At 48.0% G+C, this 23101-nt stretch overlaps 1 protein-coding gene and 1 long non-coding RNA gene across 4 annotated transcripts; one reads left to right on the plus strand and one right to left on the minus strand.

The window, feature by feature from the left end:
- Positions 1–4456: 4456 nt before the first annotated feature.
- GFI1 (growth factor independent 1 transcriptional repressor) lies at positions 4457–17563 on the minus strand. Of its 3 annotated transcripts, XM_085068066.1 has the most exons (8): positions 17459–17563; positions 17132–17333; positions 15347–15571; positions 14906–15112; positions 9832–10247; positions 9605–9742; positions 7834–7999; positions 4457–5800 (listed from the first exon to the last, which is right to left on the minus strand). In XM_085068066.1, exons 3-8 carry the CDS (start codon positions 15459–15461, stop codon positions 5622–5624), a joined length of 1221 nt encoding a protein of 406 aa, XP_084924192.1. In that variant the 5' UTR covers positions 15462–15571; positions 17132–17333; positions 17459–17563; the 3' UTR covers positions 4457–5621. The 3 variants fall into 3 exon arrangements, with proteins under 3 accessions (XP_084924192.1, XP_084924191.1, XP_084924193.1); XM_085068065.1 differs by lacking the exons at positions 17132–17333; positions 17459–17563 and adding an exon at positions 16659–16798; XM_085068067.1 differs by lacking the exons at positions 17132–17333; positions 17459–17563 and adding an exon at positions 15922–16439.
- LOC146433924 (uncharacterized) lies at positions 17011–19075 on the plus strand. The gene is made up of 2 exons (XR_014853759.1): positions 17011–17169; positions 17476–19075. It is a non-coding gene; the product is annotated as an uncharacterized LOC146433924 (long non-coding RNA).
- Positions 19076–23101: the final 4026 nt, after the last annotated feature.

A 23101-nucleotide genomic window follows, 5' to 3' on the forward strand; every position in this document is an offset into this window, starting at 1 on the left:
CTTAAACTTTCCTACATTAAATAGTGATAACATATTTTTGTTTCTGTTCAGATGAGTTTACTCTGTTGAACACCGGGAGTTAGCTTCCTGTCTCTTACACTGATACCTTTTTCCCCTTTGAACTCACCCCTTGAGTCTATCAGTGAGTTTTGGGAATGTATTATTCATAGTGGAAAAAAAGTGTAAAACATAAATTCCATATCATAATGAACTGTCTATCACCTCAGAGGATTACAGTTTTCCATTTATGCCAGCTGGCTTTATTACAGTAACTAAATCAAAGGAATATCTTGGCCATTTTCAACACCTTCTGTGCTGCACTCCTTCCAGCCAGTGCCAGTGTGCTGGTGGAACAGCCACCGCTGGCCCCTGTGCCACGGCGGGAGCTGGCAGCACGAGCCAGCAGCTGAGCTGCCCTCTGGGCTGCTTGAGTGGAGGAGCCCAGCAGTGCTGCAGCAAGTGCTGCCAGTGCCTGGGGAAGCTGAGCCTGGGTGAGTTGGGGTGGATGTACCCCATGCACCATAGTATCCAGCCGGCAGGGAGATCCCACATGTGTCAGAAAGTTGGCTGACTGGTACCAAAAGAAAATCATTTCAATACCTGTTACATTATTTTCCTTCCATGTTTGCCTTGTTCAATATTGTCATGTCACCTCTACTAAAAAAAATCCAAAAATGCAGATAAGAAGCAGCATGTTGGAACAAGCACATAAATGTGGTTTGCTTTCATCTTATATGAAAGGTTTATCACATGCTCCAGGTAAATCCGTTAGGCAACATATTCCAACAAGGTGTAGGCAGCATTTTTATAATGTATGAAACATTTCTTTCAGATTTCTGTGCCCTCTCTTTAGAGTCCATATGTTGAGTATATCACAAACTGGTGTGACATAGATGTAAGAAACTTTCTGAGACTCGTGTTGGTTTTTCTTTTTCTTCCCCCATAAAGAAGTCAAAGACACAAGTAGATACCCATATCCAATGCACATTCAAACATATCTGCAGCTTTAGCTGCACAAATATCTTTTCAAATCTGGTTCCACTATTTTACACACTTTATAATGCATTACAGATATTTACATGCCTGAAATCTATTTAGACTGCTTTATTACTCAGAGTTAAAAATACTGGAAACTACCACTAGCCTATTGACAATTAGAAAAAAAAAATTACCCTTGGCATTCTCAGAAGCCACCTCCACTGCAGGTGAAAATAGACAGACAGGATGTGGCTTGGCAATGGAGTAAGGTCTAAGATTCAGCAGGGAAAATCTCTGGAATTTTAACTCTGAGCAGGCATCTAGTAAGGTCTCTGCTAGAGATACACTCCACTGACTTACATGCATATTTCAGTGCTTTACTAAATCAGAATTCCCTCAAAAGGCTGTATGCTGAGCTATGCTTCACTATTTAGAGTGAGACCCAAATCTTACATAGTAAAGGCAAAATCCATTCCTGATGTGAACTGGGGTTATGCTGGAGATTAATTTGATACAACTGACCTGTTTGGTTTTTCTCTCTCATGGGTGGAAAATGCAGAGACTTGAGGAGCACACCTTTGTCAACATGCAACAGCTGCACAGCTTGCAAGTAGAGTTGCACGAGTCTCGCAATCTTTCACCCAAGGCTTATTCTAGAAACCTCTTCCTCTCTCCCCCCATCGACTGCAACAAATGTTTTGCTTCAGGAAGGAGCAAGACCCAGAAGAATGCTCTCTAACTTGTGTTGCAATATCCAATCTGAGTGTTACTATCAGCTTTTGGAAACTGACTGTATAGAAAACACAGATGATGTTTGCATATTTTAATTTTAAATATGTCTGCTTGGCATACGGATGGAACCTAATAAGGTGCTTTGTTTCTGCCTCATGAATTTATTCAGCCTGCTAACTGATTTGGATAAAGCATTTTGATTCCAACTAATAAACTTGTTTCCTGTGCAGGCAAAACAATTTTTAGAAGCAAAGTAAGAAGTTCTTTAGCTTGCCAGAGAAGTACTTGTATAATATCGAAAAGGAACAGACCTTTCCTTTTTATAACCCACTTGTTCCACACATGTCTTTTAAATCAATCAGATAAATTCACCTTGTTTTTCAATGCCCTGAATCCTGATAGCTCTGCACACTTGATAGGTAATTTAATCATTGTTGGTGTGGATGAACACAAGCTCAAATTAGCTTCTGAAAGGCTTAGTTGTCCCGTAGATAGCTCTGCCTTTCCACTTTTATGCAGGAACTGAGCTTCACCAACTGGTTAGCTAGAGGTGTCATTAAAAATTTACAGAAAGAAACAAAGGTGTGCTCCAGTGTCTCTCCTTACCCTTTCTACTGTTACTCTGGCAAACAAAAGGTATGGAACCTGCTTCATGAATAATGGGTCATGTAATATGCACAATGCATTTTTAATGGCACACAGTAATAACACTGAGAGAGATATTTCCAATCTTCAGACTTGCTCCACAGCCTCTCAGTAGCCTGTTCTGATTCTCCCCAGATAAATCTTCTTTTCCTCTTCTTCATTTCAATTCCCCACCTTAAAGGCATGACTTTTCCCCACAGGTAAGTGCATTTCACCCAAACCAGCAGCAGGGTTGGGGACATGGGAACACCCTCCCATGCAGCCAAACACAAACATTTTGGGGTGTTTGGGTCTGAGCCACAGCCCAACAGTGGTGCCCTCAAACACACTATTAACTGCAACATGCTCTGGGAGGAGACACACTAAAATCAATAAACACCTGGGAGTTCCTTCCCATGAAGGATGTTCTTGCCACCTAGGCTGTTTCCATGCTGCCTCCCCAGCCACCCACCCCATCCAGCGGGGCAGCACTGAACTCAAACCCCACTAATTGCCCTGTTTGGAAGCGGGAGGCTCCAAGGGGGCAGGCATACGCTGCAACTACAGTTTTAAAGGTAAATGCCACGAACTAAGCCCTCTCAGGGCCTGCTGGAGTAAGACCTGCTGCAAGGGAGGGGAGGGAGGCTGTGCCTGGCAGGAATGGCCCTCGAGGGCAGAGGGGCTGTGGCCAATTGCTGCACTCCAACCAACCCACACCGAGAACTGCTGGCCAGCATTCACTCCATCCACACTAGCAGCTTCCCTGTAAAATAAATAGCGAGCATCATCGCGGGATAGCCCCAAACCTACCTGTGCCGCCGGCTGAGCCGCTCTGTGGAGGCTCCCCTGGCCTGGGCAGGACTCAGAGCATAACAGGCCTTCCGCATCGCCACCGAGTCTCCTGCACTGACCTGCAGTATTTAATGCATCATAATGGGCCTAATGTGGTCTTTAAAGCACCTGGCACCTCCTGCAGTGCCGCTGCCGCAGCCTTTCAGCGTGGCTGCCGTGATTGTGGCCGCGTTTCTGCTCAGTGAGAGCTCAGCTCGTGAGGCCCGACCTGGGCAGCCCCGCGGGCAGAGCGCAGCCCGGCCCAGCGTGAGCCCTGTGGGGACACAGCCAGAGCCTGACACGGCCATAGCCTGCCGGGAGACCCTGCCGGGACACGGCCACAGCCTGTCAGGGCGATCCTGTGGGGACACGGCTACAGACTGCTGGGGTGGTCCTGTGAGGACACGGCCACAGCCTGTCAGGGCGATCCTGTGGGGACACGGCTACAGCCTGCCGGGACACCCTGCCGGGACACGGGCACAGCCTGCCAGTGAGACCCTGTGAGCAACCAGCCGAGGTTCTGAGGGGTGGCAGAAAGCAGGAGCACAGCGGGACCTCAGTGGCACCATGGCAGGTGAGTGCCCTGGCACTCGGGTGGGCAGGTGAGTGCCCCAGGGCTAGGTCAGCCCAGCAGGGCACAGGGGCCTCTGCTCCATGCATTTGTCCAGAATAAATGTACAAAGCTGGAAACAAGAGTGTATACCCATGCAGGCACACAAGATTACGTGGACATGTAAAAACCTAGGCTACCACGCTGTGCTCTGCTGGGAAAAGCACAAGGGACCCCTCCATCATCCTCCTGTTTCCCTTTTGTATGGGCTGCAAATGGCAGATGGAGGCAGCCCTGCTGACAAGGCAGGCAGGCAAAAGGCCATACTGTGAGTCCCAGCAGGCTTAAGTATAAATGATGCACCTGCTCCTCAGGTGTCCTGCAAACTCCCAGGCACAGACATTTAATCTTGTGGGAGACAGTGAAGTTCCTCCTGGGCGAAGTAGGGACTTCTGGCTGTCTACATTTCCAAAGCAGAGCCTTAAAACTGATGTTTCTCCTCTAAACCCTATTATGGTGGTAGTCCTAAGCAGAGTATAGCCCAGTCTTCAAAAGTGTGAATATTTATCTGACATCCGTGGGAACTGGACAAATAAGTATGGCAGTTATGTTCTTTAATCGCTACAGCCCTTGTGCCTGCATTACCTCCTTGGATGCCACATCCCTGACACTCACTGTGGTCTATTGTAATGGCTGACATTCACAAATGTGCTGAAGTTACATATTAAATAAAAATCACTCTGGACCATCCTCAATAGTTTATTAACTTAAAACATTGTTCTAATAAATATGTACCAAGAAATGTAACACACTCCATAAAATCTAAATAAGGACATTTACAAACTTATCAACAAAGTAAAAACAGGTTTTTTTAAAACTGAGGTACATGCAGAGTTAAGGCAAATTAAGTAAATTATATTTTTATATTAAGTCCTGCCCACCTCAGAAAGTTTCCCTTTAAAAATTAAAAAAAACCAAAAACAAATATACAAATTAGACTATTGAGTAGCTATTTTCCAGTTATTAGAACAAGCCCAGAGTGTAAAAGCCTCTAATGGTTCTGGACAGAAAGTCTGTGCCTCCCTAGTGCTCCTGCCCTCCTCAAGCAGGATCACTTGTTGGATTGGTTTCCAGTTCTAAGGCATAGTTCTGTGCTTTGGCTTTCCCACTGGTCTTTCACAAGCTTCCTTCTCCCTAGTGGATGTAGGAGGAAGTAACCCTCCATGCTTCAAACACATAGGCAGTCAGACCTTGCACAGAGATGGCTCAGGGAGGATAAAAAGGACCTCTCTGTAACTGTTAATGCAGCTCCTGATTTGCATCAGAACAAGTGAGAGCAGCATCAGACCCAAGCTGGTACCTTTGATTAAAAACCAGCAAGATGTCAAACTGCACGGTCCTGATCCTCCAGGTTTTCCTGACAGGAAGTCATCCAAGAGTGAACCTATTCAGCACTCAACTCAACCAGGGCAAGTGCTGATGGCTCTCTGTCATTAGCACACGTAAACACTGTTATACCCATGGTTCCCTGCCAGCTGGTTCCAGCTACTGAAAACTTCACGGGGTTCATCATGGCCATGGGAGAAATATTTTCCAGCTTACAGATATTTGGTAGCTTATCCATCTTTGGAGTATTAGGCTTTGTATCTAAAAGGCTTATTTTTCAGTGTTATTTCAGAAGGAAAGAGGGGAAGAGAAAGAGAGAAACCCATCTTTACTTTCCCCTTTCACAGTCATTCAGGTTGAGCTGTCAATGCATGGCTCTGTCCTCTTCTTTCCTCTCTGAGCTCCTGTTCAGAAAGGTAATGCCAGGATCTGTATTGAAGACAAATCTTGGGTCCAGCAGGAATGCCAAGGGAGTCTGTTCTCATAGTGTTGTAGGCGCTTTCCATATTGTAGTTTGGATTCACTTCAGGCCGTGCTGTGTCTCCCGGTGTCTCCGTAAATCCACCTTTCGTTGGAAGCCTTTGCCACACAGATCACAGCCAAAGGGCTTGAAGCCTGTGTGCTTCCGGCTGTGGGTGATGAGGTTGGAGCTCTGACTAAAGGCTTTTCCACACACCTGGCACTTGTGAGGCTTCTCACCTGCAAGCACAAGGTGGGAAAGAGAGAGGCTGTGAAAGAGGCAACATGCTGCTTACTTGGGACCACAGCAAATGCACACTGGGCCTTACGGCTTATCAAAGAGATTTCTGTGTGATTACCTGAGAAGTCATTCTTACAAAACACGTGCAGTTGGGAGCCCCAGAGCATGAGCTGAGCCTCCACTACAACTGAGCAGGCCTGGACTCGGCTGCACCTCCATCAGCCCAGTATAGTCCTGGGAGCAGCCTGAAGCACAGTGGTCTCAGGACACCACACCTTGTGAATGTATTTGTCTGCATGGGCTCTGTGCAATTTAAACTGGCTTTGTGTCCTAGAAACATGAGGAACTCCTGGAAAAGTGATGAATGCCTGGCATCGATTGCTATACCATCCGCGTGGGGGCAGGTGGAATAGGTAGATGGAGGGTGTTAAAACAAACCCAGTGATTTGGGGTCTGTCCCCAAGGGAGGTATGAGGGCCATTAAGTGAATCCTGAAGGGCAGGATTCATCCAGACATCTGTTCTTTCTGTTCCCCACACTGAAATGCTAGCAGTCAGAGCCCTGAAGTTCTCCTGCAGGTAGATAATGTAAATGGGAATAAATGCAGCCCCTGGAACTTCTGCAGAGGAGTCAGTGGCAAAACTCCATGGCAGCAGGATCTCAGTGTATTTTCATACTGTTTGTTAACAAATAAAAGGGAACCAAACCACAATACCAAGCCGGATTTTCAGAGTGGCTTTGCACCTGCAGAGCCCACTGACTTCAGCTGGGAAAAACAAGCTCTTTGGATGTTTGAAGATCAGATTCTTAGAATCAAAAAAAATAACACAAAATGTGCTGAAGGCTCATTTCACAAGTATATGGTACATATGAAAGAAATCCCTGATTCAGTTAAGGACCTGCTTTTGTGTTAGGAATTTAAAAGCCTAGGCACAGTTTCTGATCTCACAACAAAATAATCTGACTGATTCAGAATTTGTCTGAAAGTCTACTTAAACCTCATTTGGAAAAGTTACTATGGAAATACTTATTGTATTACTTCCTAAATAGTTCATTTTCATCCAGCAGCCTTCAGAGAAAAATCTTTATAAGTAACATTTATTATTCACTGCTTGTCACCTAGAAAAGTCACAACCAAGCAGCGTTACATATAGTGCCATCTTTCTACATACTGCTCTTCTTAGGCTTCACCCTTTCTACCTGCTAGTGGCCACTATCAGGAAAAAAGATTTTGGTCATCTGAACCTTGGGTTTGGGCAGTTCAACTGTTATTTCATGTCTACAAATTGTTGCATATCTCACACATCATTCATTTCCCTCTACTTCAAGTGAACGGTGCAGGTCTGAAAGGCAAGATTTTCTTTTAATGATTTCTGATAAACTTGCCTTCTCACTGAATGATATTTTTGAAACTATTTCCTTTGGTGATTCACCTGCACTTTACATTAGTTTCCATGTTTATTACTAACAGTGAAACTTGAGAACTCTGCACCTCTCCTTCCATCAAACTGCAGCCATTTCTCAGAAAGTCCAGGTGGAAGTGCAGACAATCTCTGAACAAATATTTAGACTAAGACCTAGGCCCTCCAGTTTAGTGTTTGATCTAGAGGAGGAGACTCCTGTTGTTCCTATTGTAAATTGGTAGATCCTGCAAAAAGCAATGCTGTAATCAAATTCACCTGTCATTTTCCTGGGACCTCAGCTGTAAATCAAGGCTACAGGAATACAATACTCTACAAATCATCTTACACAAAAGCTCTTTGAATAAACATTGGTGGATCCTATTAAGGGAACAATGATTGGATTGCGAGGATTTTTGTAGGTTATTTTGCAGCTGCTGTTCATTAAACCACATTCAGATCACCCTCCTTTGGCCAAGTACAGCTCAGATAGCATGAACAGCAGCAAGACAGTGAGAGGCACAGGGAGGTGTGTGTGCTGTCCCAGCTGAGGAGGAATGGACTGCTGCAGAGAAACCTCTTCAGAGACCTGCCCTCATGTTGGGGCTGACACCAACAGCTGCAGGGCTGACCTGTGTGAATGAAGGTGTGTTTCTTCATATCAGATTTCTGGTGGAACCGCTTCCCACAGTACTGGCACGGATAGGGTCGGGTGTCTGAGTGGATGAGCAGGTGGGTGGACAGAGTAGAAGATCTCTTAAAACTCTTGCCGCAAATCTTACAATCAAAGCTGCGTTCCTGCAGAGAGATGAGCCCAGACACACACATTACATCACACCAACGATCCTATCAGCAACAAACTGCCTAGCAGTACATCAGTGTTGGCCTTTCTGCCTTAGCAAGAACTTACACTTCTCCAGATAGCTGGACTGGCCTACACAGATCACAACACTGGCTTGATAGCAGCACCCGATGATAAAAAGATAATGCATCCTTTCCTAGTGCTGTGCATTGTTCCTTACTAAAATTTAACTGAGCAGCTCTTCCTGCTGGCAGGAATGGCCAGGTGGGAGTAGCCTCAATGGACTGGGCAGAGTCTGCCAACACATTTTATCAGGGGCCTGAGACACAATCACTCTACTGGGAAACCCAGCAGCTGCAGCACTGTTCAGAGGCCACCTCTCCACTGTACACAGCAAAGTGGGTGCCAAGGCTGCTCAACTCTCCTGGGAAATCCCTGTGGCAGACTGAGTTCTGTCAGGGTAACAACTTACTGCTTATCTGTAGTTCCATTAAAATTCAAGTGAAAGATATGTAGAGCACCTGGGACAAACACCTTTTCAGCTTACTTCTTTAACATATAAAAACAAATGCATTAAGACCTTACTGTCTCTCACCCCTCCCTCACACATTCCTCTCCACCATTTTCTTATACCACATATCATCTCTTCTTTCCATCCCCTAACTTCCACTGCACCTTCCTCTTCCTTCTATGCTTCCTTCTATGCTTCCACACAATCACCTTCTTTATTTGGATTTTAATGCACCTTCCCCCAAATGGTGTCCCCTCCATGGATACATTATGCTGTGCTGCTCTTTTCAGCATTGTTTAATGGATGATGAGATATTTCCCTTCATTGTGTGCTCTGCTGGTTGCACACTCATGGAATTATAAATAACAGAGGAGAAGAAAAAAAAAACATGGCTGTAACTCTATCCTTCAAAAGCCAATCTGAAAAAGGAAGATTTGCCAGGTCAGGTGGGTGGGGAAGGGGAAATATGGCATAGTACCAGCAGGTGGAAACTATTACAAGTCCTCCTACCAAAATTAACTACCATATTCTTTTGGTGTGTGACTCAGTGTGTCAAGACGGGTGAAGTCTGTGCTCTATACCTGACTGGTCGTTCAGATGTTCCCTGCACTGACAAAATTACTACAAACAAAGGAAGACTCACTTCTCTGGGGGAGGGAGGAGAAAGAATGAGGAGAGCTACATCAGAAGAAAGCACACTGAGTTGCTTTAGCAGTTAAAGTCCACATCTGCATTACAATTTCCAGCTCTGAGAGTGAACATTTGCTATTTTCTGCTACTTCTAGAGTGCCAAAAATGCCCATTGCTTAATACAGATGCATGCGAGGTCTGAAGAACGGAAACAAAGCCTGTTTTCTTTAATCACCTGATTAGCTCCTCTGCTGACTAACTGACCACGCTTTCCTCTGATTGCCACCATATTCTTCACCTACAACTGCCCACTGCAGCCCTACCACGTTCTCTTCCCCTCCTCAGTTTAGGTCCCTTCCTCCTTGCCCTGTATTTGCCTTCATGGCTTCCCCAGCCAGCCGAATAGAGGAGCTGGCCCTGGCCCGCAGCCGTCCATGCTGGCAGCCTGCCCCCCTCTCACCTGCGAGTGCACGGCCTTGTGCTGCTCCAGGCTGACTGCATGGCCGAAGGTCTTGCCGCACATGTCACAGGCAAAGGGCCTCGTGCCACTGTGTGAGCGGCGCACGTGTACCTCAAGGCCATGTGGTGTGGAGAAGACCTGAGGGAAGAGAGTACACAGGGTCAGGTTTGCCAGGGACAAAGGGCTGGGGGAGATTCATACCCAGTGAGGGAGAAGGGGATCCCTACCTTGCTGCACTTGACACACTTGTAAGAGCCAGTGCTGATGAGCAGTGGGCGGCACAAGAGGTCCGACTCCACTTTGATGCCACCTGGTCCCTTCTCCTGCTGCAGCCCAGGCTGTGTTTCGGCATAGAGTCCAGGCGCTGCTGCCGGTGGCCGCTCAAACAGCCCCGGGCCAGGGGAGCTGAAGTCACCGTACAGTCCCAGCGAAGAGCTACACTCGGCGCCATAGAGGGCGGGCTCAGAGGCTCGGTCGCAGAAGAGCCCCAGGGCTGAGGTCCGCTCCAGCGTCGGGCAGGGTCTGTAGCTTTGCACAAGGTGCCTGAGCTCGGAGCCACCCAGGCTGTTCCACATGTACGGCTTGAATGGCACCGAGAAAGGGGGTGCTTCATCTAGGGATGGACACACAGATCTCTCCGAGGCTGTGGAAACACAAGGGCATGGGAATTGGTGGGCTTCACAATCCAGACACTATCATGAGGCAGAACAGTCTCAGCACTCAGGCTTATGTCCAGAGCCAGACCCCTGTACTGCACTTTGAGGCTGCCCTTTCATCTCTAATGGGAGGACATTTTATATTGCACATTAGAGTCTGAGTGTCCAGTACTACCTATTTACCCAATGTCCCAGCCAAATCATTTAAGGTCAACACTGTCTACCTTCATCTCTGGATGCCTGGGTGTGTACACACTGATCTGACTATCAAGACTCTAAACAATTTGGTCTGCAACTTCCTATAGTTCTAGCTGCAGCTTCTTGGAAATGTGTATCTACTGTGTCCCAAAATGGACATAAAAACTGACCGTCCACAGGTTTAAGCTCTGATGAAGATCCCACACATCCATGTAGCAAATACAATGTTGCAGAGGTGCCAGACAGAGCAAATGTGCTGAGATTTACCTGTGTAACAAAATTAAAAACATCTTGTTGCACAATTTAGTACCCAAATCTAGTCTCTCATCTTGATGCCACAGGTGACCATAACTACACTACAGCATAACTTAAATGTAACACCTTCTGAGGTGCTTGCATGTTATGCTTCACTTTTTCAGAAAAAAAATAAACTAAAATTTCTCTTCATCTGAAAGAAAATCTTGGTTATTTCAGATTGCTCTGAGGTTCCCCATATAAAGAAATTGAGTCCATCCATGACATAGAGCTTTGTGAAATCATCAGGATGGGCCACATTTAAACCTGGAGACACAAAATCATATTCCTAGCAGTCATAAACAAAGCAAATTTCCACCAGGCCAGCTCAAATGTCTTGAGCCTCTAAGAGGCTCTAAGAGGCTCACCTGCAGCAATGGCATGTGAGCAAGGCAGTGGGCACCATTTGAATCACCCCTGGGGGCCCACAGCAGACCCTGATGCAATGGCAGGAGCACAACCTTTGAGAGGAGTGTCTAAAAGCATGAGTGCTAAAGGAGCCCCACATGGAGGAACACACAGTTGGGCGTGGAACATGAGGCACCAGACCCCCACTGTGTCTGCCAGAGATGCTGATTAATGTGTGAGGTGCACTGTTCTCACTGCTCATCGTAACAGGCAGCAGCACTGGGAGAGTCAAATGTCCCCGCTAGACAAGAGTTTTAGTGAGCCAAGGAAGAGATGAATCAATTCACTGCTAAATGCTGATGACTTCATAGAGATATTGGCACCTCTTATAACTCGGGCTTCCAGAGTATAACCTCCCTTAACCAAAAACTTGTCCACCCACAATAGCTCTCTTACTTTTTCTCATTCCTTTCAGCTTCAGAATTCCCACGGCTTTTTCAGCCTTGGGCAAACCAAGATAAATGGGGGTGGACAAGGGAAAGAAGCCATGATGTGGTTAGGCTATCCATTTGGATAGGCAAGTGGTCACTGAGGGGTTACAGAAGGTAGTAAAAAATTAGGTTAAAATTGAGCTTTGAATGACTTGATATTTTCCTGTCTTTTGCATAATTTCAAATGTTAGCAGTCTCAAATTCTTCCATTGAAATTAGCAGTCTTTTGGTCGGAAATTTACGCATACATACCAACTGGGACATTTGAAGAGAGTGATGAAATCAAATTAGCTGACGTGGTGTTCAGCATGATTTTTCCTGTTCTGCACTGACTGCAAGGTTGTGGTCAGCATCACATCATCTATCTTGTGTCTTTGCAACCAGTTTCAGTGTTGCCATCTCTCATGATTTTATCGCAAACTTCAAAACTATCTTAAAGTCCCAGCTCTTAAAATGGCATATTTTTCATCAGGCCCTCAGCTTTTTTTTTTGCTTCATCTTGTTTTAGCTCTTTTTTTTCCTTTTTAAAGTCAACTTCTAGCCCAAACTGTAAGAAAAGCATGAAAACGTAAACCCTCAATATTTCGACACTAGAGCTGAATATCCATAAGGTATTACTTACAATCTTGATTTCTGAGCCAGTTCATTGAGTGAAAGGAGAGGGAAGGCTGACCTGATTTTTGAGCCCTTGGAATTGGCAATACAGTATACGGTGAACATTGCACCACAGATCAGTTTGCGTGCAACATTCCTTCCATCACCTCACATGCTTTGGAGCCCTCTCAAGACAAATGCAGGGGGGTCACTCACATTTTACTCAAGTCATCCAAGCTCAGTGGCAAAGCAACCTGCAAACCCTGCTCTGCCACACTGCAGAGTACTTCTGTGTGTGCCTGTTCTCCACTCCACAGCATCTAGGGAGGAGTAGAGAGGGAGGGAAATACTCTCCCTCATTTTCCTAGAAATTTTGTGCAGCCTTTATATAGACTACCTCTGGGAGAAAAAAAAAAAAACAATCAATGCTTGTTTTTGAAGGTAAGACAAACTCAACCTTAAATGGTTGGGAAGAGATTGATTGGCACAGCCGAGAAAGATTCAAGTGTCCTCTGACACAAACCACAGAACACCACACTCTCTGCACCATTATAACTCCATTATATCCAGTAAAAGTCTCCTTCCTTCTGCAGCATCAACAAGCTCGTCAGGAGATACTAATACTGCTGCACTGAGCTCCCATGCACCTTCTGCATATGCAAATTTGTGTGATTACAGAGACACATAGAAAGTGAGGTTAAATAACAAAGTGATTTGCACTGATGGAGTTAACAGGTATTATTTCTGTATGTTGTATGACCGCCTACATCAGCAGCACAGCACACAAAGACAAAAGTGAAATACAGCTTTCACTGCCTATTGAAGTGCAACCTGCACCTATGCTCACTTCTAGGGATAAGGGACTGGTAGTTCTACTCACCACACCTGCCCCCAGCATGATTTAGAACTCTGCTCTGCTTGCCAAAAGCACAAAACCTGTGCCCCATCCAAGCACAATTGTAGGAATACAGTCTGTCACCAGTGCATCTTGCAGACGTGACCTAGACACAAATTCCAGCTTCACACTGAATCTGACAAAGCTGCTGGAAGACAGAGGGGCTGGAGGAGGGGAGCTGTGGGAGGAAGCCCAATTATCTAATTCTGTTGCCACCACCTTCATCATTAATATAACAGCACTTCTCTCAATGAACTGAGATTTATTTAATAAAGCTCTAACAGTACTTGGAGTCCCTTTATTCGTGGATCTCCTGTGAATGGGATCAGAAAGCCGCAGGATTGCCCACCCCACCTTGAAAAATCTTGATCTGGGCACATCATCCTCATTTTGTGAAGTTACCTTCCCTGGACAGCCTGATGGTTGGCTGGGAGCTAGTGAACCCCACAGTGAGGAAACAAATCAGTGGGAAGGAGGAAAAGGCAGAGCAGACCTGGTAAAACATCTGCTCTATTTTACATCTGTCTTTTTGACACCCTGTGTAGAAATTGTCATTATTTGGGAAAGGAGGAGCAGGATAAATTCGTTAGAAAAAAAAATTACACACGTTGCCACAATCTGTGCAGAAATATTATCGGAAAAGAGACTGCTGCATTGCTGCATTTGGTCTGGTCTGTCATTTGCACAGACTGAAAGTGTCCTGTGGCTGATGCTGGACAGTATTTTGAATGTCCCCTCAAAGGAGCTTAAGACTCTTGAAAGAAGATGAGGCTTTAAAAATGCAAATCCACATCATTACAATGAGCCATTCATATGCAAGGACACTATAAAGACGAAGTGGGAAACAGTGGCAAACCGGGACTAAGTATTCATTTGTTGGCGTCTGCTGTCAGTTGGTAAAGGTGACACAATTTTTCCTTCATCAAGACAAAAACTGTCCTTTTTTCCAGCTGTCACTTTTGAATCGAGACAGTAAAAAGTGGTTATATATATATACATATTTTTGTTCTAAAATGACAGCACGGTATTTTTAAACGAGATAAGTATTTGTGCCAGGCTGGGGACAGCATCTCCCACTGCTCCAACCACATCAAAGGCAGGACAAGGGAGCTAGAGACAGGCGCTGCGGCCATAAGTGTGAGTTTCCTGGATTTGGAGTGTTTAAATCTTACCGTTATTATATTCCTCTGTTTTTTACAAATGCGTTTTTAGAAAAGAAAAACAAACAAACAAACATTAAAAAAACCAAAAAACCCCCAAATAACAAAAGAGAGGGGGACGGGGGAAGGGAGAGCCAGATCTTTTTTACAGGCAAGAGGCAAGAAATAACCTGAAAGGGCGCTAGGGAAAATGTCTAGCAGGTCGTACAAAACACAAAATCAGCGCTGTTTACTACAGGTATATAGATTGCCTGTACTTAAAAGACTTATAAACTCTGTGTAGGCATAACCCTGTAGGAAAATGCTGGGACCTTTTAAACATAACCCGGCTTGCCTGTAACAATTAATCATAAACCAAAAAATCAGCACGCGATGCCATGTCCACCTTCCTACAGCCTATCACCCGCTGCTCCTTCAGCAGCACAATACGGGCTGGAAAAGCAACCCAAAAGAGGTAACCCGAAAACGAGTGGAAGGAACAGATTCTAGCAAGTCTGGGGAGCGAGAAATAATAATTTTAAAAAGGGACAGGCAAATCTGTCCTTTCTACTCGTTTGTGACGGTGGTGCCCAGCCGTGAGATATATGCTCCACTGCCCCACGGCGTGAACACGGACACGGACATCCAGTCAGACACTCGCTGAGCGCTGCTCGCCCCGGTCCTACCTGGCGAGACGGAGGGCGAGGGAGGTCTCCAGAAATCCTCGAACTCGGACACCCTGTCACAGACACTGCCCTCGCAGCTGGGCGCTGACTCGGAGGTGCCATCGGCAGCCTCGGTAAGGTGGGATTCCGGGGAAAAGCGCCCCTGGGAAGGCTCCGGATCGGGCAGGGCGGTGCGGCACAGCTCCGTGTCCTCGGGAATCTTGCTTTCTGCAGGGCAAAGGGAGAGAAGGAACTCCTCAGTGTGGGTCCGTGGTGGGAGCCAGCCGCCTCCCGGGGTGGCCCGCTCCCGCCAAGATTTGATGCCCGACTCTCTCCAACACCGCATTAGTGCCTCCGGCGTCCCGCAGGGGCTGCACAGCGAGCGCCCGGTGCCGCGTGCACCGGGGTGATGCCGGGCGGGTGGGCTGTTTCCGAGCGAGGCTGCCACCGAGGGACTCCTACCTGCGCAGATTTGGGCTAGCACTGTCTCCAGCCGCAGGCTGTAGTCCTCGTCGGCGGAGCGAGGCTGGTGGTAGCTGTGCGCTTTCTTGCTCTTCACTAGGAAAGACCTCGGCATGGTGGGGTGCTGCCACGGCCGGCACGGCCGCACTCCCTCTCCAAGCGCCGGGCACGGCGGCGGCGAGCGTCACCCCCGAGTCTCCTGCGGGGCGGTGGCGGGGAGGCGACCTGCGGGAAGGCGCCGAGCCCGCCGCTGAGGGCCGGGGGCGCCGGCCAGGAGGGGCCGCTCGCCAGGGGCGGCGCGCCAGGTGGCGGCGCGCAGGTAGCTCCGGCCACCGCCCCCGGCCCCGCTCGCCTCGCCCCCTCTTCCCGGATAACTCAGCCTCCCACCGCCCCCAGCCAACGCCTTTTACCCCCCTCCCTCCCACCGTGGCCTTGAGGCCGCCCCGGCCACACGCCAACGGCCGCTGCCGGATTGCGGGGAAGAGGCAATAGCAGCAAGCGGGCACCGTTCTGGGGACGAGCGGGGGCCGAGGGGTGCGGTCGAGTGTTATCCCATCCCTCTGCGGGATGCGCACCGTGCCTCCGTGTTTGCCTCCGCGCCGGCAGCCACGGCAGAAGCGCCGCCAACAAATGTCCACCCGAAGCAGCTTATCAGGTCCCGCCACCCTGAACGGGCTGGCCGGCACAGGGTTGTTACTGGGACGTGAGGGAAAGTCGTTACAAACCCGACAGCCTAAACCTGGCGCCTGAGAGGCTGTTGCTGTCGGAGGGACTGATTCACCCATCCCGCGCGAACCACGATAACACGAAAACGAACAAAACGGAATCTCTCCTGCAACCCGCAGCTGTCGGCGCCGCGCCACCTCGCAGCTGCGGACACCGAAAGCCGGGGTGGGGAAAGGAGAGGAGGTGGGAAACCTCCTGCGGGGAGTCGAGGGGGGACCGGGTTAAACAGAGCTACCCTGAGCCGACTCCTCGGGGGAAGGCCGGAGAGGTTCATTCTAAAACCCATCCAGCACCGGGCCGCCTCTGCCATTACACTTGACTTTGCAAATAGCGAGTTAAATCCGCGTTCTTTTGGAGAACTTCGGAGGGTTGCTTTTTTTTTTTTTTTTTTTCTCCCCCAGTCAGCAGCCTCAGGTTTGCAAACGGTGAAGAGAGGCTAGGGGCCCCTGCCCCGCAGGTGGCGGCACGGGCTGCTCTGCAAAGCTCCGGCCCGTCCGCGCCCGGCAGGGGCAGGGCCGCTCAGCGCTGCCGGGGAGGCACCGCCCCCGGGCACGGCGCCGGTGGGAGCATTGCTGCCCAGACCCACCTGTGCCTGGGTTCATCCTTGAGCGGCGGCTAGCAGCCAGCGGGCCCGCACGGAGGGGGGAGAGAAATCAAAGCGGCCCGATAACGCGTCACCCCCCACCCCCGCGACAGCAACGGCCGCCGTAGCCGTTGGGGGCTCCGGGCGCCGGGGCCGCTTCTGCCGCGTGCTTCCCTCCAAAAGTCACGCCGCAGAGGCGCCGCCGGCTTCCCAAGGCCGGAGCTGGCCAGGCAGGGCCTGGGCCCGTGGGAAGGCGAGTCCCGCAGTCCACCTGGCCGCCGTTCCGCCGCGGGCACCTGCCCCGCCCGCCCAGCGGCTGCCGCTGCGGGGGCGCGGGGCCAGCGGCGCCCCGAGCCTTGCGGCTAAGGCAGGGCCGGAGCTGCGCGGGGTCCCGGCCGAGAAGGGAGATGTCGCTGCCGCCCCGTCCCGCCCGCCGGCAGCTGCCCACGCTAGGCGAGAGAAGCGAGAACCCTTACCCATTTGGAGGGGCGAAGGAAGCTGGGCTGCGGACGGGGTATGCACGACAGCCTGATAGTTTGGGCGACTTTAAATTTAGCCTCCCTTTAAGGAGCAATGGTGCTTGAGTTAGCTTTTTTTACTCTTCTGTCTCTCTCAACTCCTTCAGAGCTCGGCCCCCTAAACCACAAATTCCACTTCCTGAGCGTTAGTTAGGAGCTTCTGCAAAAAAAGAAAAAAAAAACACCAAGCCAGAAAAAAGGTTTTTAAAAGCGCCAAAGCCTCACAAATCAGTAGTGCTCCCCTCCTCTTTTTCTCTCTGTTTTCCTTAAATGAAAATGTCTTACCGTATTCCACCTCACAGGGCTCGCTGAAGTGACATCGAAGTGTCATTTTGGAATCGGGCGTTTCGTTTCTCTCGGGGTTCTGCTCTAGAAATTAGACACATCTATCTGAACTATTCTTGGATCCCCTTCGACTTCCGCAACGAGAACAAGTCACAGATTCAAAACACAGATTGACTCGGGCGGGCAGAGGGCAGGGGCTAGGGCAGCCGGCGCTCGCCCTGCCGAGCCCGCTCCGTGCCGCATCCCTGCCCTCGGCCCGGCCGTGGGGGGATGCACCTCCCGCCGCCATCGGGCCGTGCGTGGCGTTGTAATCGGGGCTAAAGTCGGGCCCTGGACGACGGACACCTCTCCTAGACTAGAAATAACTTGTTGTGGAAAACTCTTCTGGGATAAATACGCCCAACGGCGCTGAAAATACCTTAAGACCCAAGCCTAGAGGTTTGCTCATTTCCCTTCGGATTTAGGTAATGGTTAAATATGGAAGGGGTAGGCGAGATGCTCCCCCACCTCCCTCCGGCTACTGTTGCTTGACAGCGATTCAACCACTAAGGCGAAAGCGGAGTGAAGCTAGGCAAGTGGGAAGAGTGCCCTCCTCGCCTGCGTGCCGGTGCTCAGGTGCTAACTCGGGGAGGATCCGTAGGGCACGGGCGGCGAGCACGGTAGCAGGGATTCGCGTCAGGCAGCGCCCCACCTGCGGGGACCCCAGCGCTGTGCAACGGAGAAGCCTGCTCCCTTCTGCAAAACCAAAAATGTTCGCCTTGCTTTATGCACACACGACACTAAAACATAGTTTTCCAGGTCTGGTCTCGGATTCCTAACGCAGCCAGGAAGTCAGGTTCGGGTCTTCGGTATCTTTCTGAGGTGGTTCTGGGCTTCGCTCTCACACATCTCAGGCCATCAGCAACTTCGTTTCGATGACTGTAGGGCCGCCTAAAGTGCGACTCTGCAGTAAGCAAGTCGAGGTTTAACAGCATTTTCCGTTCAGAAACGACTGAGGCTGAAGTCGGACATGACAAGCAAACTACAGCCTCCCTCACGCTCAGGAGTATGCTGGCTTTGAGAGTAGACGCTTTTTTTTCACCACCACCCCCGAAGCATTTACAGAAAAAATAGCCACTTGGTGCTTGTGAGCCCCTGCGGTTCACAGGATTAACCTGACTTCCCAAAATCTAGCTAAGCAAGCGAACACCACCTCGAGTAAAACTGTCCAACGACTACTTGATGCTTTACTGTGACACAAAAGGAAGCTGAAGAACACGACCAGCACCTTCATTTTTGCCGGAAAGTTCCTGGTGCTGGGCACAGCAGTTTTACTTACGGCATTTGTGTACCGTGGTCGCTTTGCTGCACCTTAGGTTGATTACTCCGAAAATCATTGACGCCTTCAGCTTCAAAAATCAATGCTGGAATCAGTAGAAATAACCAGATTAGAACAACTAGGTGTAATTTCGTGTATGCGTCTTCGTTGACTCACTGTTACTTTTTGCAAAACAGTCTTTCTCGTTTGCCTCTGAAATGGGATGAAAAATTCATGCCCTTTCGTTTACCTTGCTACATACCGCTTTGACTGTGTAATGAAAGCACCAGAACACATTAAATTACTAGTAACGCTCATAAGTAATTGTGACCTGGTTACAAGAAAATACACACTCGTCTTTCTACATCTAAACTCAAAATGTATAGAGATGCTGCTGTGGGCTGTAAGGTGCGCTGATCTCCGTTCGGAGAGCGCTTGCAGCCTCCCGGGCAGCTCCGCTCGGGGCTGTCCTGCGGGAGGCACCCTGCTGAGCCCCTGCTGCGCAGCCCACCTGCCGACAGCCCTTTCTCACCTACTGCTTCCTAATCAGGTTAAACCCCTTCGTCAGAAGTAAATAAATCAAACGAGTGAACAAAGCAAATGCTAAATCCAGCATAAAGCATCTCGTGTGAGGGTGAGTGCTGCACGGGCACCGGGAACGGACCTGGGGTGTCAGCTTTCTCAAACGATTAGAGGAGAAATGGTACGACACTGGCTGTGTTTCGTGTTTTGCAAAGCTAGTTCGTGTCTAGGAACTGCAAGGAAATGCATCCCTTGCCTTCCTGGATCTTGGCTGGACGGGAGATTTGTTTCACTCCGCCGGTGAGGACGGGAGAAGCGGGACGCGGGCGCTGCCCACCGAGCGGTGCCGAGGATGACCCGAGGCTGCCAGAGAAGTCTCGTGCCGGCTTAGCTGTGTCGCCGGAAGGTGCGCGGGCAGCAGCCCTGGCCGGGACGGACGGCTGCGGCTCACGGCACGGGCCGGCGGTAGCGGGGAGGGGCGGCGCCGCCTCGTGCGCGCGGGCTGCTGCGGCGTGTGCCCGCGGGCGGCGCGAGGCCGGCCAGGAGGGAAGCACGCCGCGCGCTCGAGCCTGAGGGGAGACCTGAGGGGAGCGCTGAGGGGAGAGCTGAGGGGAGCCTCGAGGGGAGCACCGAGGGGAGACCTGAGGGGAGACCTGAGGGGAGCACCGAGGGGAGACCTGAGGGGAGCACCGAGGGGAGACCTGAGGGGAGACCTGAGGGGAGCCCCGAGGGGAGACCTGAGGGGAACACTGAGGGGAGCCCTGAGGGGAGCCCTCAGCGCAGCCTCCCGCAGCCATCGTCCCAGGGCTCTTCCCATCCCGAGAGGAGCCGCCGTCTGCAGTAACAGCGCCCCGAGCAGAGGGGAAGGGGCTCAGCTCTTATTCTTGATTTACGGTGTGATCTGTGTGCCACAGATCAGTAACCTTTGAGACAGGCTCGCGTGTGCAGTGGTCATCGTGTGACACTGCAAGAGCTGTGCGACAATGCCAAGTGTTCTGTGATCCAGCGTGGAAAAGCCAAAAGCCAGGCCCAGAGTTTGAACAGCGATGTAATTCATGGGAAATGTCGGGCTGGGTTTTAACGGAGTTACTCTAATGCTTCTCTCAAAGGGAGTGTGATATTCAAAATTAAACATAAAAACTTAGTAAGATGCAGTTGAATGCGATGGCACGTGATTGTTACCCTGTAGTGACTAGAGACGGGAAGAAATAAACAAAAGGAGGAGTTTAAAGTAGGGTGGGATTATGTTATAGTCTTGCAGTTATAGTCAACTGAAATGCAGTGTAATTCACTGCACTCTTTTCAGCAGCTGCCTGGTGTCACAATTAGAGCTAAAACAGCATCAGGTAAGGCACCAAAGGTGACAAGCTGGAGGTGAGATCTTTGTGTTCAGAAGTGATGAGACACTTTGAAACAGGAGGAAGGATTTGAAGAACAGGATTTGACAGGTTAGCTGCATAGTACAGAGGGGAGGAGAAGCACTTTGCTGTGTGTGGGAGTCAGGATTGGGAGAAGGCAGCAAAAAGGGTGATACTGCAGAGAATTTATACTCATTTTAAAGTGATACAACTTGGGATCACAGTTATGCAGAACAGTTCCACTATGAGAAGCTGCTAGAACTGGTAGCACTGTGCATTCTGTTGGGAAGTGTGTTTTTGCTGTTTTTAAACTTTTTTTTTTTTAAACAGTTACTTTTAACATGCTGATTATTGTTTATTTTTTGTCCCAGCATCTTGTCACCACCCTCTTTATGGTCCTCTTTGTGGCATAAACACATGCTGTAAATATGTCAGAAATTTATCAGTGATATTGATTGCAATTTTTTTTTATTGCAATTTTTTTGATTGCTAGGTAAACCAAAGTAACTTCTGCTGTTCCCAGACCAGATTAGAACATGATCACTGAGCACAAGCTGGAGAGGGAAAGTGACAGTAGTCTGTGGTGTTGAAGCCTGGAATGAAAAGAGCAATCCCAGCTTTAGGAAGGAGTGGACCCAGAATGTACCTCCAACATTAATAGAAAAAGATTCAATTGATGGTTACAGAACATAGACTACGCAAAATGTTCTCACAGGAATTTTAGTTCTTGTAGTGGGGCACTAGAAATTTCAGACACTTGTGCACTGGTGTGCAATTCAAAGAGTATGCCACATTGCTTTTGTTTTTCATAGTTGTGAAATGAGGTATTAGTTCCTGGAAAGGGAGAGCGTTAAGCTGTTGTCTCTTGGATCTAGCAGTTGTATCTTAGTCAGTCAGTATCCAGGCATGAGCTGGCATGCATATGTTAGCATGTTTACTCTGAAGCTGAAACTTCACGCTACATAGAGGTTATACTAAAAGTCAATTCACTGTGTACTTTCCATCATTCAGAATTTCTGGTTCTATTGCCTGCTGTGTAAATGTATTTCACTGGTTTTTCTTATGTCTTGGACTAGTTTGTAAACAAAAAAACTCCCAAACCAAAACCAACCAACCAACCCACCCCTAAAAAAAACCAAAAAGCTTCATCAACAGCCAAAACCCTCAGAGAATTATAGAAAATATACTGATAAGAGTATGTCACAGAACAAAAATGTACTTCATTGAATCTAGAAATCCGTTAGTTATCTATAGCTTTCATCTTCTCTCAATACAGAGCTTGTGGCTGGTGCATGATCAAACATAACACTGTAATTTCCACATATATTGTACTAACTTCCATCTTATAGGTTGACTTTTTAATTTCCAGGGCTGCCATAATGGTTTTCCTAGGGGATTTGCATTATCTCTACCTTCCCCCAAAGTGAATTACTTTATTTGGAGCCTCTACAGGTAGGGTAATTAGCAGCACATCTTGTATAAAATGTGGATATTTTTATGCTAACATATCTTTAGGTCATTCTAGCTTAAAATATAAGTGTATAAGCATCAAGTTTCACTAAGTCACTAACACTGATATCAAACAGTGATCATATTAATACCCCAGAAAAAACATGCAGTTCCTTCTGTTGCAGTTCCACAAAAGAGTGCAGAATTGATCAAGTTCAATAGAAGGATGTACAAAGGTTTTGATAATTTTATGCAAACTCTGTGAATGCTTCTTTTAATCCTTTTCATAGCAATGTATTTTAGTTAATACAGAAATTGCACATGCAGTTGGAAATTTAATTTAGTGGAAAATAGTACTTTGTGGATGTGTATATAGATGATGCCTGCATTTTGATAAAAAACACAACAGAAAAACCTGACCAAAATGAAGGGGTTTTGAGCTGTGAAGGCAATGCTTCTTAACTCCACAGATGTACTTTCTCCCAGCTAGTCATGTCACAAAATTTTCACAAATGTCACTAACTTCTAACACATGAAATGAAATTACTTAAAAGAGGTCTAACCATAAATGTTATTAGTACCTAAAATATTCACTCCTCTAGCATGGAGAAACAAGAAAATCAGGCTTCTCTGATTAGCAAAGACAGTTGATTATCAGATTGGGGAAGTAAGAACCATTTCCACTACCAAGCATAGAATGTAATTTACACAAAAACTCCACATATAGCGGGCATTTCTCTTCCCTATTCCACCTATATTCTCAGCTGTAGCACTTGCACATTCAATAAACTGAGTTTTCATGTTTACATGCTTTTTTATGTTATGCTTTTAGTATTCACATTGATCTTTTATAGCCTGCATGCAAGAGCAAATCTAAGCAAACAACATTTGTTAGAAGGTCATGAAATCAAGGTCATGGTGTGTAGCATAATTAGTATGTTTTGTTTATTGACATAATAAATATATTGTCTATGATGTTAATGATTTGTCATTCTGATGCATATTCAAATTATACAT

The sequence above is a fragment of the Lichenostomus cassidix genome, chromosome 8, assembly GCF_008360975.1.
Source record: "Lichenostomus cassidix isolate B80296 chromosome 8, HeHo_3.0, whole genome shotgun sequence".
In the NCBI taxonomy this organism is placed as follows: domain Eukaryota; kingdom Metazoa; phylum Chordata; class Aves; order Passeriformes; family Meliphagidae; genus Lichenostomus; species Lichenostomus cassidix.

Bases quoted from the DNA above. Each gene is read 5' to 3' on its own strand.
- GFI1 (XM_085068066.1), bottom strand. From the start codon at position 15,461: ATGCCGAGGTCTTTCCTAGTGAAGAGCAAGAAAGCGCACAGCTACCAC. The intron at 9,743-9,831 runs GTAGGGATCCCC...CTCTTCCCTCAG, and splicing joins AGTGTGTCAAGTGCAGCAAG to GTCTTCTCCACACCACATGG. The intron at 5,801-7,833 runs GTCAGCCCTGCA...TTGTGCTTGCAG, and splicing joins ACACACCTTCATTCACACAG to GTGAGAAGCCTCACAAGTGC.